This window comes from Miscanthus floridulus, chromosome 3, assembly GCF_019320115.1.
Source record: "Miscanthus floridulus cultivar M001 chromosome 3, ASM1932011v1, whole genome shotgun sequence".
In the NCBI taxonomy this organism is placed as follows: domain Eukaryota; kingdom Viridiplantae; phylum Streptophyta; class Magnoliopsida; order Poales; family Poaceae; genus Miscanthus; species Miscanthus floridulus.
The window spans coordinates 72,200,020-72,217,585 of NC_089582.1; the positions used below are offsets into that span (position 1 = coordinate 72,200,020).

Here is a 17,566-nt window from a genome sequence, read left to right on the forward strand (position 1 = left end):
CGTGATAAATTATATAGGTTATTATTTTCGATAAGTTTGACATAACAGTAAAGTTAACAACAGACCTTGTTCGCGTGCTCTTAAACTCGATTTGATCCGCTTGTTTTTTATCCGAAACAGTATTTTTCTCTCACAATATTTCACCTAGAACAATATTTTTCGTTCACTTTCCTCTAAAAACCCTCCAACCGAACGGGGCTATATATGTATATTTTTTATCGAATTTAAAAGCTTAAACTGGATATACACTCTCGAGTATGTGGTGCACGAGAAGTATTGTGCTTACACCAGCGTCATTTGAACAACGTTAACATACTATAATACAAATTTATTTAATTGTGTGTCTATATATATATATATCAAATACGAAAGCAACTTAACAGAAAATAATGGGTGGTTTTTCGAAAGCAATTTCCTTGTCCAAGTCTCAAGATAGGAAGAGGAACCCAGCCAAAACTCTCCAAGTCCTTAACCTGTCAGCCACCGGCCACCTGCCTCGATGAAAGTAACAGCGCCCGGTCGCAGAACACAAAGGCCCGATTAGTTTCCAAAAAAATTGACTCAAAGTATCACATCGAATCTTACGATATAAATATAGACGAAAAAAAATAATTGTACTTGAATGAGAAATCGTGAGACGAAACTTTCAAACCTAATTAATCTATAATTAGACACTAATTACTAAATACAAACGAAAGTGCTACGTCACCCAAAACCAAAAAAAATTCGCCATCTAAACGCGCCCTTAGATGACTAAAGACCAAAACCAATCCCAATTAACCCCAATCCAGCCCAAATCAACTTCCCCAAACGGAGGAAGGAAACGGAAGCCAAATAGAAAAGCGTGCTCTTTTTTCATCCTCTCGTGTGTGTGCGAGCGTGCGCCTCCCTCCCCCATCTCGCGATCCCAATTCGATCCGCTCGCCTGCTCTCCCGATCCGACCCGCCCTCCGCGGCCGGGCAATTCGGCCGCCGCTGCTCGGATTCGCGCGGACCCGCCCTCAGATTCGCGCTCCCCGGCGCCCCCAAACCCTAGATCCGCCGCCGCCGCTCGTCTCACCGCCGCCGCCGCCATGTTCTGGCGCATGACCGGCCTCTCCGCGGCCTCGCCCGTGAGTTCCTCCTTCCTCTGCTGCATCTCTCAGGTCGGGAGCGTGGGCGCACGGCGCTGTGACTGAGCTGTGGGTGTGGTTTATTTGGTTGTTTGCTTGTTTTGGATTGGGTCGGTGGATTGGATTCTGGATTCGGCTGTTGGGTTGTAATGCTCGCTTATTTTTGAGTATTTTCCTTGGAGCTCCGTGCTGGAATTAGTGCACGAGTGCGCTGTGGCTGCGGGATGTGTGCTTTTTGCGTTGATGAGTACGTGTATGCTGTTCCCGTGGATTTGAGGGTGCCAGTGGGATGATAGCGTGTGCTGCTGAAAGGAATGATATGCCTTGGTTCTGGTTGGGTTTAGGTTTTGGGAGGACTGAATCATCTATGTGTGACAGGAGATTCATTTTATGGCAAAGAGGAGGCTTTGCTTCTTTTGTTATGCTGAACCCATTATCTTGTGGCATTCTGTTTTATGAGCTTTTGCTTGTGGCATTCTGTTTTATGAGCTTTTGCTGTGGACAATTGTTTGTTATGCATCGGGCACTGCTGCTGCTGCAGAAAGGATTTGCATTTCACGCTGGAATAGTTTACCATTGCAATATGTCCTTCCGAATATTGAATCATTCTTATTCTTTCAATAGTCATTGCAAATAGCTTGAACCATGGAGGCCTTGTCTTTTGTTCTTCCTCATTTATTATTATAAAGAGAGGTTCTTAACTGTGCTAACTTAGTGTTCTATTTTTTCCACAGGTGGATACAATTCTGGACAAAGAAAATTTTACATTGGAAGAACTTCTTGACGAGGATGAAATTATTCAGGAGTGCAAAGCACTGAACTCGCGACTCATAAACTTGTAATTTTCTTATTGATTTCTATGATATGAGCAGCATATTCAATCTACTGATGAAACTTAACTTAGTATTTAATTTTTGTGTGAGATGTCTTATTATAACTTTACTTCTGACTTCTGAGACATACAGTGGAGTGGTTGTGGCGGCAGATGAAATGCATATTAGAGAATAATAATAATCAATAAGTATGCTTATATGATATAATTGTGTTTTTATGCACTTATCTGGTACTGTTATATATTTAGTTTGTATTATCTGCAAAGACGTATGCTTTTGTCTCTGGGCCAAAATGTGTTACTACCTCTACTCACTTTTACATGACATTTCAGACAACATAAAAAAATACAGAATACTGCATGCAATTCAATCATTCTGTCTGAAACATTATGTGCACACTGGTGGGAGTAGTTCATTATTACTGAACATAGTGGATCAGAACACATTTTCTGGTTTGTGGATATTGCTGTATGAATTATTATAAACCTTATATCCGGGTTTCCTTTCTTGAGCATTGCGCATGATAATGTTTAGTTTACCCAATAGTACTGATTTCCCTGTATGTAACTTGAATTGCTATGTGTAGCTTACGTGACAAGGCCCAGGTGGAACAGTTGCTTCGTTATGTTGTGGAAGAAGTTCCAGAGGATGCTGAAAGGAAGCGCTCTTTCAAGTATGACCATTGATCACAAGTGTTGTCATTTTATGTAAAACCCTGAAGTTCCCATTCATTTAAACTTCTTGTAGGTTCCCTTTTATTGCTTGTGAAATATTTACTTGCGAAATCGATGTCATTTTGAGGACCCTAGTAGAGGATGAAGAGGTTGGCATTCTCGTCATATATTTGCCCTTTGAAGTTTTTCCTTGGAAAATTTCTAGCTGTAGATTATTGCATTATAGCTTACTTTATTTTCCTTTTCTCCCTGTCTGTGCTGCAGCTAATGGACTTGCTTTTCTCATTTGTGAAACCTGATCATCCGCATAGTACATTATTGTCTGGTTACTTCAGTAAGGTAACTTAGTCAATCTGAATCATTTTTTCTCAAATAATAACAAAGGAGAACTGCACGTCATGACATTAAGATAGATGATTTAAACTGTACCAAGTGTACAGAGAACATGAGAGATGTTATGCCTCCACCCTGCAACACACACCCTACTCCACGGGTATAGAAAAACCAAGTCCCAGAAACAAAAACACTCAACTACAATCCTCTCAACCAACTAGACCATCAAAGGTCAGGGGTGAGTGACCTCATGAGGAGCACCTGGAGGACAGAAGCGCCAGCTAGACACGACATGCTGCACTTGTTAGCCACGTTGTGAAAGAGAACCTGGTTTATCTGAATCATCAGATAGTGTTAAGTCTTTTGGAGAAGCTTGTCATTTTTGAGCTAGACTTCATTCTGTAGTTTTTGTGCTGAGGCTGAATTCAGTTAAATTATATAATTATGTATTGTAGGTGGTAATATGTTTGATGCTGCGGAAGACTGCTTCACTTATGAGTTATGTTCAGGTATTCCTCGTATCCTTTTGTGAAAAGGATAATTTATTTTATGTATTTAAATACAAAATCTTGCATCACACTTCTCCTTCTCTCATGTTTTTATGTTCACATGGTTTGTTTACTTGCTAGTCTTTTAACACTCGGTTTAGCTTTCACCTATACTCTTGCCTGTATGAAATTTGCTTAAGCAAAATTGTGGTACCCTTTCACTGTGTCTACAAGCTAATAGTTTCTGTTAAACTCAACATTTAAATGGATTTATGGGACCTTTGTTATTGCTTTTTATAGGGGCATCCAGAGATAGTTGTCCAGCTTGTTGACCTGATTGGCATCACATCGATAATGGAGGTAAGTTTATCATGAATTATTTTTAATTAATTAATGAATTGTTGGGTGCATTTGGTTGATGTTGTCCCCTGAATTCTTTAGGTGCTGATACGACTGATTGGTGCTGATGAGGCCATATATTCAAACTATGGTGATACGTTGCAGTGGTTAGAAAATACAGATGTCCTTGAAATGATTGCAGATAAGTTTAGCTCGTCGGTAAGTTAAAAAAGCTCTAATGCACAGGAATATATTTAGGACATAAGCGATGGTGACATTGTTTGTCAGGAAATTGCAAGCATAAATTCCTATTTTAGTAATATACTCCCTCCATTCCGTTTTGGCTTTTCTAGATACATAGCTTTTGCTATGCACTTAGATATACACTATGTCTAGATACATAGTAAAAATAGTGTATCTAGAAATGCCAAAACGTCTTATAATTTGGAATGGAGGGAGTATTTGATTTACTGTTCTGCTCAGAAACAGAAACTTAGCATCCATTTTAAATGTTCTTACCTCTATGACAAAATAATAGTGACCATCTCAATTTATACAATAAAAGTAACAAGGAAACAACCTGCATAACACTAAACATATTGAAAACTGGAAAATAGATTTTTTTAACCCTCCAAACATCTAAAATTTATGAAACCTTCATTTCTAATATAGTTTTACAGGCAGTGCTTTGGTTATGCACTATATGGTTTAGTGCCTTATCATAGATAGGTAAGCTAGGCTCTTATAAGTTGCAACAGTTTTTGTAGGTTGCTTTTCCATGTAGGAATACACTATGCGTTGACTTGGATACCCAATTAAAATAAATACTCCCTCCTTCCTGGAATGATAAGCATACTTTGTATAGGGAAAAGACAAATTTTGTAAACCTTGACCAACAATTATTAAAATTATGTACAAGTTTAAGACAGAACCTGCATCAATAGATTTGTATTCAAAATGCCTCTGAGGTGATATTGATTTTTGCTCACATGACAATATATTATAAGAGAAATTAAGGGTCAAAATCTATTTTGCGTTACTTTTCCCTTATCAAAATACGCTTAACGTTTTGGACGGAGGGAGTATTGAAAGCCCATTCCATGAACAGTCATTTCTTCCTAGTCTCCTCTGTTACTATATTTCCCTAATGCACCTTGCAGATAAGCCATAAATCATTGTTATTTCTTCTCAAATTGATAGTCTCCCTGTCCATTTGACTCCCTATCAAATTGCACACATATCTAGATATCCTTAATGACCTTTCTGATAGCTTGATTCAGTTACCGGTGCAACCAAATTGGCATAGGTGAACCTTGAAACATGTACAACGACACATTGTTGAATCTGGATGCACCATTTCTGCTTGATCATTCTTTTCCGCTGTTTCATTCAATGCAACCTGACCAGTTGCTGATGCTGGCTCAAAGGAGCTGAGGTGTGTAGATGAGAGAAGTTGCTTGTATAGCTCCATAGGTTAGTGGTGGGCAGTGATCAGCCATGATGGCCAATGTGTTTGATTCTCCCAGCTGAGGTAGAATGAAGGTGGAATGGTAAATGAGGGGATATCTTTTTCCCCCTATAACTAAGAAAACTTAAATGCCTTAGTAAGCATGTGAGCCAATTAGGGTGGTATGTTAGCAACAAAACCAACTGGTAGTGTTAGGGGGGTTATTTGTACTGGGATTTTATTTTTGGGAGATTTTTCTTGTTCTGGAATACATACTTTTCATAGATTATTAAATACCATCTTTGATAGTTGAGGGTGAAAATTAGACTTATGACATTTGACGGGGATATACATACTTTCTCCTCCCATAAATATTGTAGTGTTAACACTATTACTGCCCAAGTACATTCTATGTTGCAAGAAAGATCGTGGTAGAAATGTTTCCTAGCAGAAAAGTTCATGTGTATTATTGCCAAGCAGGGTTCTCCTGAAGTGCATGCCAATGCTGCGGAAATTCTATGTGCAGTTACTCGGTGTGCACCTCCATCTCTTGCTGCGAAAATATGCAGTCCAAGGTATTCTAAGTTTTAACTTCATTCTACTGTCACAAGTTACTCATTTGAGAATTTTTTTTGTCAAGAAACAATGTACATATCTTGTGTAGTGTACTGAAAAGTATGCTCCATGAGTTATAAAGAGGTCTAAAATGCAGTAACTGTATATCTGTAGAAACCTCACCCCATACAAGTGGGCATTTCATTGTTTAATTCCCTCCTCATGACTTTGTCTTTTTTTGTTATGTTCTATGAAAATTATAGTTTTGTTGGGAGGTTGTTCCATCATGCTCTTGAAGAATCAAGACCCAAATCTGTTCTGGTTCATTCACTGTCAGTGTGCATATCGTTGCTGGATCCGAAAAGACTAGCATCAGCTTCGTATCAAGCATTCAGAAGCAACTTAAGTCATGGGGCGTTGGTCACGGCCTGTCCAGAGACAGTTGATGGTATGCTTGAGAGTTTAGGTGAGTGTTGGATATTTCATGCATATTTATTTGGTTTGGGACATCTTGCTTCATAATTTATAGGCCTTATTAGGAAATCATATGCTATCTTGCTTCAGAATTTCTTGGCCTTAGAAATATATGCTAGACACCGTTTCATATTCTATATTCGTCGATGTATCGGTATGACTGACATAAGTTTTTAGGCAACTTGCTGAAGTTATTGGACACTTCGGCTGCTGAAAGTGTGTTGCCAACGACTTATGGATGCTTGCGCCCACCTCTCGGAAAACACCGTCTGAAGGTACAAGATGATGCACTGCCCTTTTACAATTAACCATGGACTTCAGTGACCAAATCCTATTGCATAAACTCTTTGTTTCTCATATGAACGGATTTACATGTTACATATATTCAGTTTTATTTTTTACTTATCTATGCTAACCATAGTTTTGCTATAATTTTCTACTTTTTCTGGACATTATTGTGGGTGAGATGTTTGGTTGGTTCCGTTTTTGTTGCCTTGTGCCCAAGAATGGTTAAATATAAATTTCCTTTTTTATTTATGTTTTTGTGCCTTTTAACTAAAGATAGATCAGTAGAAGTGCTTGAGTATTGAGTGGCTCTCCAAGAAAAGCAGTACTACAAATATTCAATCGAAATTACAGTGATTCACTCCTATCCGATCCATCTCCCTCATCCTCTCTATGTATGCTTCTTTCCTAAGCCTTGAGCAGTTGAATACTAAAAGAGAAAAAAAGGATCCTTGGATCTGTAAAAAATAGAAAAGCATCAAGCAAGGAACACAGCTTTATACCGGAACACAGCGCTTTGTACCTCTATGCACAGTATCAAGAATGGTTCATTAAGCACCTTCATGGAGGCTAAGAAGGCTCTGTGCGTGACAGCATGGCTTTGAACGATGGAGATCATTGCTGGTGTGGCTCCACATAGCAGCTCAGGACCCTGGATTTCACTTCACTGCAGACTGAGGTGAAGGACAATGTGTTAATGTGTCAACTAAGATCATTTAGGGTGCTGTCATCTAGCACAGGTGCTAGATTTTGGCCACCTGGATCAACTTAATGATGCTTCTGGGAAGATCGAGGCTGTATTCGCATTTGCTTGTCTATATTGCGAAGCAAACATACCTCAAGCACATCTCATCAGTGTACTGAGTCCTGACCAATCATATGGGTCCCTGGACATTTGACGAAAAAGGCCGATAGAGAACCTATCCATGGCTAGACCTGACAATGGACTTGGATTATACAAAATCCAAATGGGCTCAACCTGCATTGCATTTAATTGGATGAATGCTGTTCGGATCCAGATATCCATTGCCACGAGACCCAAAACAATCTGATGCATTTGGATACCAGAAGGAAATATCCACAAGTCCATTGGACTTCGTTGGACACATTGGTGGCGGCAGCAGCCACTTGTTACCGGGCAGCAGCTGCGTCCACTTGTTGCCACCCTCCTCCCCCTCGGCAGCAGCATCCTCCGGCCGTCGGCATATCATGGGTTCATCACTTTGTTAGGCCGGCACACATTTACGCTATGCCTTTTTAATCTGTTCCGCCCTCCGCATCTCGTTCCCCCACCCCACCTCAACCCAGCCATACTTGATACTTGTGCTTCCTCAATTTGGTCCAGCGGCCATGGTGGAGGAGCAATAGCGGAGGTGGCAGGAGGGCCACCACCTGTGCTCCAACAGCTGCGGCTTCTTTGGCAACCCCAACATGCTAGACCCCGGCTCCAAGTGCTATTGCAACCGGAACAAGCAGCAGCCAGCAGGTGTGGCGCTGGAACCTCCCGCCCTGTCAACCTTCCAGTCTTCCTCTTCGGTGGTGTGGTGGTCGCGGGGCGCAGCTATGTACGTGGTCTCTCCTGAGCTAAAGCCTTTGGTGACAGACTCTACAGGTGCCAAGGCGAGCAGGTGCTGGCAGCTGCCGGAAAGCGCATGTGCCTGACAGGGTCCACGTGCCACTATGGTGCCACCTTCTGCGGCGTGCATGCCTGCGCCTTTGGCTTCCAGGCCCCTGGCTGTGACGCCATCGCGTGGCCAACCCTGTCGTCATTGGGAATTATTTGGATGATTGGATTGATGTGGTAATGGACTGGATTGGATTGGATGTCCTGCACATGCTAGTGGTTTGGATTGGATATGTGCCTCACTTTAGTTGGACTCACTTTAGTTGCATACATGCTAGTGGGTCTATCCATGGCATACATGTGTGTTTTGTTGGCACAAGTGCGAGTCTGTCTTCCACTAGATGACATTTTATTGGTTTTTATTTTGTCAATGTTATTGTTCCTGCCATTTTTCTTGTTCATTTTGGTGCTAAGCTGCATTTAATCTTGTATTTTTTTTTTCAGATTGTAGAATTCATCTCTGTGCTGCTTACAATTGGAAGTGAAACTGCTGAAAAAGAGCTAATAAGGCAGTCAGCAATAAAGCGCTCGATTAATTTGTTCTTTGAGTAAGTGTGGATATTATTTTTTGGAACTCTTTTGTTTCTCCTGTCAAAAGCCCCCTTTTTATATTTTTTTTGTAACACACAGGTATCCATATAACAACTTTTTGCACCATCATGTTGAGAATATAATTGTTTCTTGCCTGGAGGGTAAAAGACCTGAAGTTGTTGAGCATGTTCTTCATGAATGTGATATTGTTGGTAAAATTCTTGTTTCAGAAAGGCTTTCATCTTTGTCGACTGAGTCTGATGGGGTAAGTTATCAATACACTGTAACCTTTTTTTACTTTATCCTAGCAACCTAATTCCTTTTTCATCTTGTGTGTCTTCTGTGCTCAGCCTACTGTTCCCTCTGAAGGGAAAACCCCTCCAAGAATTGGAAATGTTGGTCACATGACAAGAATAGCCAATAAGCTTATTCAGTTGGGCAACAGTAACAACACAATACAGGCTCACTTACAGGTTAACTTTCCTTTGACAAATCTTTTGGCTTAGGATATACGTGGTTTTCTGCTGACTATTGTGTTTGATTATTTCTTTTGTTTTAATAGGAAAATAATGAGTGGGTTGAATGGCAAACAAATGTGTTGGTTAAACGCAATGAAGTGGAGAATGTTTATCATTGGGCTTGCGGGTACGTTCTGTTTTCTTGTATCCTATATCTGCTATCGGTTGCTTTCGCTTTTGTCTAAACAATTGCTGACATTGCTTTGCTGCGACAGGCGCCCGACATCATTACATGACCGTGGTAGGGACAGTGATGATGATGATTTCCGGGACAGGGATTACGACGTGGCAGCTCTTGCTAATAACTTAAGTCAGGCATTTCGTTATGGGATATACAGCAATGATGACATTGAAGAGGTGATAGCTTTTAGAGGCATACTTATTTCCCAGCGTCTATTTTTTAATGTACTTGTCCTGAGGGGAATAGATTGGTTCCCCTGTATCTCATATAAGCAAAGTCAATCAGCTGTATGATGATGCTAACCATTTCATGTTTGCTTTTGTAATTTTCTCGTAAATGTAGACATTCTAGAGTACTGCTACATATTAGTGATACATGTTGGTTTTGTCAATGCAGGCACAAGGATCACTTGAACGAGATGATGAGGTAATACTTGAGGGCGAACTATGTCTTGTTTATTGCTATCCTGCTCATTTTAGTTGTAACATGCAATGTGATAGCTGCAGTTTCCTGAATATGAAAGATTTTGATGCAATCAGCTTTTTATGTAGAAAGGAGAGACATAATTAACCTGTTCTATTGTTTTTGCTTACGTAGAAAGGTTGAACTTCTCCCATATCTTAGTGGACTGTTTTTCTTCATTCTCTTTCAGGATGTGTATTTTGATGATGAATCAGCTGAGGTGGTAATATCTTCTTTGCATCTGGGAGATGACCAGGACGGGTAATTTGCTATCTTGAAATGTTCTGTCACCCTTAGTTTTTATGTGATGGCTGATAAATTATGCATCTATGTGTTTATAAGCAGCTCCCTCTTTACAAATTCGAACTGGTTCACATTTGATGGAGAGAGAGGCATTGATGACCGTTCATCTGCCTCTGTTCCTTCATCATCCCCCAATTCTGAGGAGACTTCACTAGTGACCGAGGAAGCTGATGATGGTAAAGTCATTGGCACCGAGGATGAAATGGAAACAGTATATCTTGGAAATGGTAGTGCCGAGGAGGTAAAAGATGTAGCAGAATGTACTGAACAGCCAAATTGTTGTACTGAGGATGAGCGATTGAAAAATACAGAAGGGATGGATCGGCATCCAGATGCTTCAAATAACGATACCGACATATGTACAGACGAGGCTGCCTCTGCTGCAGAAGAATCTTCAGCCCCATCAGTTGAGATGGTGGCAGAGAAAACAGTAGATGAACCATTAGAGGCAGAAAGAACAGTGGATGAACCGGCCGAATCATCTTTGGACAGTTCTGTCTCTGTAGCTTTGCCAGCTCCTGTTAATGGTAGTGAGCCTGCCAACTCTGAAGCTTCTTCTGAACAAGTTGCCCATGACACTGGTGTGCAGCAACCAGTCAAGGAAGCTCCTGACGAGGATGTTGATGCAAAGAAAACTGATGCAGCCCAAGCAATCGAGTGAATTAGCAACATGTTGGACTGAGCTGATCAGAGCAATTACTTGTGAACTGAAAACTCCGTAGAGTGTGCCTGGGCATTGATCTTGCTTCATGTGTGCTCATCTGCCACAAGATAGTCTGAAGCAAACTGCTGTACAATAAGCAAGTGATTGTTCTGTCATCAACCGTGGCATATCACTGTACAAATGAGCACCATTGACTAACGCACGTAAGTCGCCTTGTCTGAAACTGGTCATTTTCTTTGAAATTCACCCTCCAGTTCATGTGCTTTGGTGGCGGTCTTCATGGCATGGTATATGATACCTGAAAGAACATTCTTTGGGTGGTAACTGGTTTTGGCTACTTAGTCATCTGTTGCTTTAGGTTAACTTTGGAACTGTAATATGAGATGTGATGTTATTTCTAGTCTAGCTATTGTTGTATTTTTTTCGGACTCTACATGTGTCAGTTCGACTTGAACATGTGAATTTTTTTATAAAGATTCGTTACTGTATTTGAAGACTCATCTGATCGACGGTTCCTCGTCTCCACCCCCACGTCCTCGTCACTCGCACGCTCGGCATTTACTCCAGTTAATCGTGATTGCGTGTCTGAATTTGCTAGTATTTTAAATTTGAAAACACTTATTTATCGCAGACTTTTGGCAGCATTTTTTTTTTTGAAAAAGACGGCAGAATTCCGTCTTTCAATTAAAAGAGGATAGACAGTTTACAAACAGCAAGGATCAAAGTTTTTACGGAGCATCCTAGAGAATTCGTGCCCTGAAACCTTAGAAGGAGAATCAGCAAAACTCGAGGAACCAGTTGGTCTACTCTACATCAACAAACGCCTCTTGCGTAGGTCGATATCTTTTGATTCTTTTAGGGGAAATTTGAAGACTGTCCCGCTTGGTGTGTCGTTTTGGAGTTGTTTTAAAAAAAATCCTACCGTAGATGACCATATAGTTGAAGTACCACTATTGATCCTTCGGAACCCTTCGAGCGCCTTACACCAAGGCTGCTCTCCAAGGGGGTCAACATCATGCTAGACTAGTTCCACATCGAAGTGTTCCCAAGTCAAAACTTGGTTCCAAACAATTTTGGCAAAAGGGGCTAGACTAGTTCCACATCGAAGTGTTCCCAAGTCAAAACTTGGTTCCAAGCAATTTTGGCAAAAGGGTAAAAAGCAAATATAAGTGCAATCCGGTTTCCGGCAGTCCATTATACATGACACAATTTTCCTGATGTGGCCATTCTCTTAGTTGCATGCAGGTAAAGCAAATATAAGTGTAGGCCGGTTTCCAGTGATCCATTACACATGACACAAGTTTCCTGATGTGGCATTCTCTTAGTTGCAAGCTGTCTGCCGTGAGTATTTTCCTTTGTATGAGTGAAGTAAAAAATTTGCATTACTTTTCTATGTGCTTCCGAAATTAGGCTCGGTCGCTACGGTATGCTGAGTGTGTGGAGAATATTTATCCACAAATAGTATGAAAAATTTGTTTTTATGATATTTATAAGTAAATATTTTTGTGGTTTGCAGTTTGCACGAAAGAAAAGATATATCAAGGATATATTTTAATTCGATATAGAATTAATAGTATATTATCATATTATTATCAACATTAATTTGTATTATGTATCCTTTGATCATCATAAAATAAATTATAGATTTAAAGTTTTATTGAAATGGCAAAACATAAATAGATATGCATTATTCCTATTGCTGTTCTGAACATTTGATAGTTTATTTTTTCGTTGAAAACTTGAAATGCCGTTTGCTAGTCAAAATAAAATACGCCTTTTAATTCGTTCTTGAGAGAGTCGAACGTAGCGTGTAGTTCCATACATTAGCTTGAGAAAGAAAGAATCAACGACTCGATCTCCTCAGCATTTAAAATGGAACTTTTCGTGTTGGTGCTTTTTTACCGGTTCGGGCCGAGACGTCTGGTGATGACCGCCATTTTCTCTATCCTTGGCTACCTGTCGCTTCTCGCCCAACTCTCTGAAGAAGCAGCGCTCCTCCCTCTCGCCACAAAGCCGATGCAGCCTCTCCATGGGGTCGTCGTCTTCTCGCGGGGCCTGTTCGTAGAAGAGCGGCTCGGTATCGATGCTCCCGCTTCCGCCGGGCCCAGGCGGATCCTGGAACTGCACGCTCGGCGCCGCCTCGAGATGGGAGAGGTTCTGCTTGACCGCGCTCATCGTGCGTTGTATGTAGGTTTTCGAGTTTTTGTTCTCGCGTCCCTTGTCCACCGGGTAATGGAGCTTGTAGCCTTGGCTACTGTAGTAGGTGTCGTAGCAGTGCACCGGTATGTTGTCGTCGATCTCCTTGCCGATGGCCACCGCCGTCTCGTAGCACCAGCAGGCGGCGACGTGGTTGACGGCCGGTGTATCCGCCGCCGACGAGAAGGAGGAGCGGCAAGTTGAAGCTCCGCATGTAGCTGACGCACTGGGCGTGGCCGGCGATGGACAGGTTAAGCTGGCCAAGCCTGTCGCCGGAGAGCGAGTCGCCGACGCACTGCATCACGATGGCCTCCGGCTGGAAGCCTGGAACACGTCGACGACCCTTTTCATGATGGTTTTGAACATCTCGCAGTACCCCTCGTCGCCCACGCCCTCCATCAGCGGAACGTTCAAGGCACGGTACTGACCGGCCCCTTCGCCAACGTGGCTCACGTATCCCCTTTCCTCCGGGAAGAATTTTTTGGTGGGCTGGTGGAACGACACTGTCATCACCTGGTTGGAGTCGAGGAAGGCCGTCGCCGTGGTGCACGTCGATGTCGACGTAAGTACTTGAGGAGCGCCTTGATGGCGAGCACGATGTCGTTGACGAAGCAGAAGCCGCTGGCCTCCGCTTCGCACGCGTGGTGCATGCCGCCGGACCAGTTGATGGCGATGTCGGCTTTGCCGCTGCCAAGCGCGCGCGCCGCGGCCAGCGACCCGCCGGCGTAGCGCTGGCAGTACCCAGAGGCCGGCTATGGGCGGGTTGTCGTAGAAAGTGTCGCCTTTCTTGAGCACGCCTATATTGTGCGCCTTTGCTGCGCTCATGGTCGCGCCGCCGGCGTTGAAGCTCTCCGGGGGGTGAGGTTCTGCAGCAAACCGACGTAGTCCGCCTTATGGAAGATCCTAATCTCTGCGTCGCTGGCGGGCCTCGTGCGAAGGCGTTTCATGTCGTGGAGCAGGCCGTAGGAGCGGACGAGCGCGTGCGCCATGTCGACTCGGCGGGGCACCATGTTGCGGTCCTCGCCGTAGTCGACGTTGGCGATGCCGGCGTCGTAGTAGTAGCACACCTCCCGCTTCTTGCCGTCGGGGCACGACGGGGACGGCAGCGAGTTGCCGCTCGTGTCCATCGTCACCAATCAACCAAGCGACAGGGGATGCAGCACTATATATATACGACATCCAGGACCCGGACAGCATCGGAAATTCGGAATCGACTCCAAGTAATTCGCAATCCGGATTGGAAGAAGCGTCCTATGAGTTGGAGTCTGAGCCCGAAAAGGACTGGAGCGAAAACATCACTCAGAAATCAGGCTCATTATCCAAAGGGGCTGGCCTTTATCGAAGTCACGTATGGCCAACGTATTCCGAGTGGTGTATCCATGTCTTTCCGTATGTTATACTATCTGGATAGTTTGGTGAATTTTGTTTGTGAGGTGCTCTCCGCGCTAAGTACTATCTTGATAGTTGGCACCACAAACCATAGCAGGGTACATGTGTCCCATCTATTGCTCCAATGCAATTATTGAAGTATGGAGAAAAACAAGGAGATTGCCAGCCTATTCGTTTGGCTGTAGCTTGTCGTAAATGATCGTAAATTTTCAGCCGGAACAATATTTTTCTCTCACACAAACCAGCTAGCAGTATTTCTGCACGAATCAGCAACGATACGAACCAGCCAACCGAACAGGTTGTGTAACCTATGATGCACAGTCCTATGAAAGCATCTAGGCTCCTAGTTGAGTTTCGATGATTAATGACAATACGTAATTACTATGACTAACGTATGCTTTGCGGATGCAATTTAGTTAGGTCATGGTAATGGCAATTGATTAGGCAATCATGGTTGTCATGCCCCTACGATGGAAATCATTTCGGTTTTTAAAGGATGAACGACAAGGTTAAGGATGAACTAATTCTAAGTGTCGTTTGGAGTTTGAGAGACACTTAGAGTAGTTTAGGACTTTATTTTTTCTTTGGCCGTACTATTAAGGAAGGTATGGATGAGTAGCTTGACCTAGGTGAGTCTAGTGAGTTAGGTGTGGTGCACATTTATCAAATATAGCACTAGGTAGCTACTAAAAAGCCCTTAGATCAATTGGAGCAAACTTTATTCACATATGATTGCGAGATGAAAGTGAGTGGAGGGTCAAATGCTGACCGGATGCTGGTTCCGGTGTGACCGGACGCTGGTTCCGATGTGACCGGACGCTGGCGCAGAGTCCGGTCAGTTCATTTGATCAAGATGAAATTGTTTGGCGCGACCGGACGCTGAGAGGTGAGTGACCGGACGCTGGGTGTCAGCGTCCGGTCGACTCCAGTAAGGTTCCAGAGAGGGAAAATCGTGACCGGACGCATCTGATCAGTGCTGACAGGACGCTGTCCAGCGTCCGGTCACAACTTAAACATTGGGTTTCGGGGAGAACTGACTGGAGCGTCCGGTCACTCCGTAGAGACACATAACGATTCGTTTTAAACACGGGTGTATAAATAAAAATCTTGAGTGTCCTCCCCATTGATAAATATGGGTATATTGTGACCGTGCTTCATCAAGGTGATCTTTCTACCGCTACACCAATACAAATCTTAGGAAAGATCAATGCTCATGAGATGTACATGCACATCACACCATAAGATGGCTCATCCTCTACTAAGAAGAAAGAAAAAGACTTAGCATTCAAAGCTAGTCAAGAAAAGGGCAAAGCAAGGCTTGAGTATGAGAGCTCAAGTGATGATGAAATTGATGATGCAAGTCTTGCTCTCATGATGAGAAGAACCGCCGAGATGCTAAAGAAGCTTAACAAGAGTGGCATCAAGTTTGATGGCAAGAAAAAGAAGTTCTTCACTAGCTCTAGAAGGAAGCCAATCTCGGAGATGGATTGCTACAATGTGGAGAACTTGGTCATCTAGCACACCAATGCACAAAGCCCAAGAAAAACAAGTTCAAGAACAAGTATAAGGGCAAGAAAGATGACTCAAGTAATGAAGAAGAAGATGAGAAGAAGAAAAATAAGCCATACAAGAAGAAGGATGGCAAGAAAAAGGACTTCCACAAGAAAAAGAAGAATGACAAGGCATACATCGTTGGTGATTGGCTCACGGACATTGATTCATCAAGTTGCTCATCCGATGATGATAGTGATAATGAGAAGGTGGCCACCATCGTGATTGACTCTTCATCATCTTTACCGACACCACCACCATCATCCTCTACACACCTATGCCTTATGGCCAAAGGTGAACGCAAGGTATCAAATAATGATGATAGTAGTGGTGATGATCATGCTAATAATGATGATAGTGATAGTGATAACGATGATGATAAATATGAATCACCCTCATATGATGATCTTGTTAAATTGCTAAATCAATATACAAAGATCATTAGAAAGACTAGAGCTAAGAATGACAAGCTAGAAGCTAAGAATGATTCTCTTTTAGCTAAATGTGATGTAGCGGAAAAGGCTAGTGTTGGGCTTATAGAAGTAAATGATGCTATGTCATCCAAACTCAAGGAGCTCAAATCTTCTAAGAAAGAGCTTAAAGATAAACATGATAAACTTGAGAGGATACACAATGAGCTTATCACTAGCCATAATATGCTAAAAGATGAATATACCACTCTCAAGATTAATCATGATAATCTTGTTATTGCTCAAGAATATTTATCCAATGAGCCATATGATGCTACTAACGATGTTGTTAAGATTGATATAGCGACATCATGTGATGATTTGATCATTGAGAGCATTGAACAAAGTTCTAGTAGCAAGGACAAGCAAGTGGTTGAGACTGATAATTATGATGAGTTTGTCGAGCTCAAAAAAGATAATGAAAAGCTCAAGAAAGATCTTGAAGAGCTCAAAACCACAAACACTATAGTGCTAGAAACTCTTGATCATGATGGTGATTTGATTCTTGAGAATAAGAAGCTCAAAGAAGAGAACAAGAGACTCAAGGAAGAGAAAAATAATGATGCACTTAAGGAAGAGAGCAAGAAGCTCAAGTTGGAGAAAGAGCATCTCAAGATTTAATTGAGCAAGTTCACAAGAGGTAAGCATCTTCAAAGTGAGCTACTAATGAACACCATCATGAAGATGGGTAGAAGTGGCATTGGGTACATGACAAATAAAGAGAAGAAGGCTCAAGCTCAACAACAACAACAAAAGTCAAAGCCAAAGAAGTGTTTTGAGTGTGGACAAGAAGACCACTTTGCCCATGAGTGTCAAACTCCACCACCACAATCCTTGCCCAAGCATGCTAGATCTTTTGCTTTTAATGCTCATTACATGCTTAGAAAGGATTCTAGTGGAAAGATAAAAGTCATGTTCTTAGGACCTCCAAACAAGAATAGGCCTAAAAAAATTTGGGTTGCAAAGTCACTTATTGAGAAGGTGAAGGGTCCTCAACAAGTTTGGGTTCCTAAAACTTGTTCTCTTGTGTGTAGGTAAACTATAAGACTAGTGGAAGTCATTAGGTTATTGATAGTGGTTGCACACAACATATGACCGGTGATCCTCGTATGTTCACCTCACTAGATGAAGAAGTAG

General features: G+C 42.2%; 1 protein-coding gene and 1 pseudogene across 2 annotated transcripts; one reads left to right on the plus strand and one right to left on the minus strand.

The window, feature by feature from the left end:
* The first annotated feature begins 802 nt into the window (after positions 1-802).
* LOC136541779 (uncharacterized) lies at positions 803-10,956 on the plus strand. 2 transcript variants are annotated; one of them, XM_066533866.1, is made up of 19 exons: positions 803-1,112; positions 1,847-1,950; positions 2,532-2,618; positions 2,693-2,768; positions 2,884-2,958; positions 3,408-3,461; positions 3,741-3,800; positions 3,882-3,998; positions 5,707-5,801; positions 6,045-6,247; positions 6,433-6,530; positions 8,609-8,712; positions 8,795-8,960; positions 9,046-9,168; positions 9,258-9,340; positions 9,429-9,570; positions 9,791-9,820; positions 10,047-10,117; positions 10,199-10,956. In XM_066533866.1, the coding sequence occupies exons 1-19, from the start codon at positions 1,074-1,076 to the stop codon at positions 10,818-10,820; spliced, it is 2,349 nt and encodes a 782-aa protein (XP_066389963.1). In that variant the 5' UTR covers positions 803-1,073; the 3' UTR covers positions 10,821-10,956. The 2 variants fall into 2 exon arrangements, with proteins under 2 accessions (XP_066389963.1, XP_066389964.1); XM_066533867.1 differs by having other exon boundaries at positions 10,202-10,956.
* A 1,727-nt stretch (positions 10,957-12,683) lies between these two features.
* LOC136543885 (histone deacetylase 19-like) lies at positions 12,684-14,146 on the minus strand (annotated as a pseudogene).
* Between the last annotated feature and the right edge of the window lie 3,420 nt (positions 14,147-17,566).

Excerpts from the sequence above, each read along its gene's own strand:
- LOC136541779 (XM_066533866.1), top strand. The coding sequence starts at position 1,074 with ATGTTCTGGCGCATGACCGGCCTCTCCGCGGCCTCGCCC. Across the intron at positions 6,531-8,608 it reads TCGGAAAACACCGTCTGAAG|ATTGTAGAATTCATCTCTGT; the intron begins GTACAAGATGAT and ends TTTTTTTTTCAG. Across the intron at positions 9,571-9,790 it reads GCAATGATGACATTGAAGAG|GCACAAGGATCACTTGAACG; the intron begins GTGATAGCTTTT and ends TTGTCAATGCAG.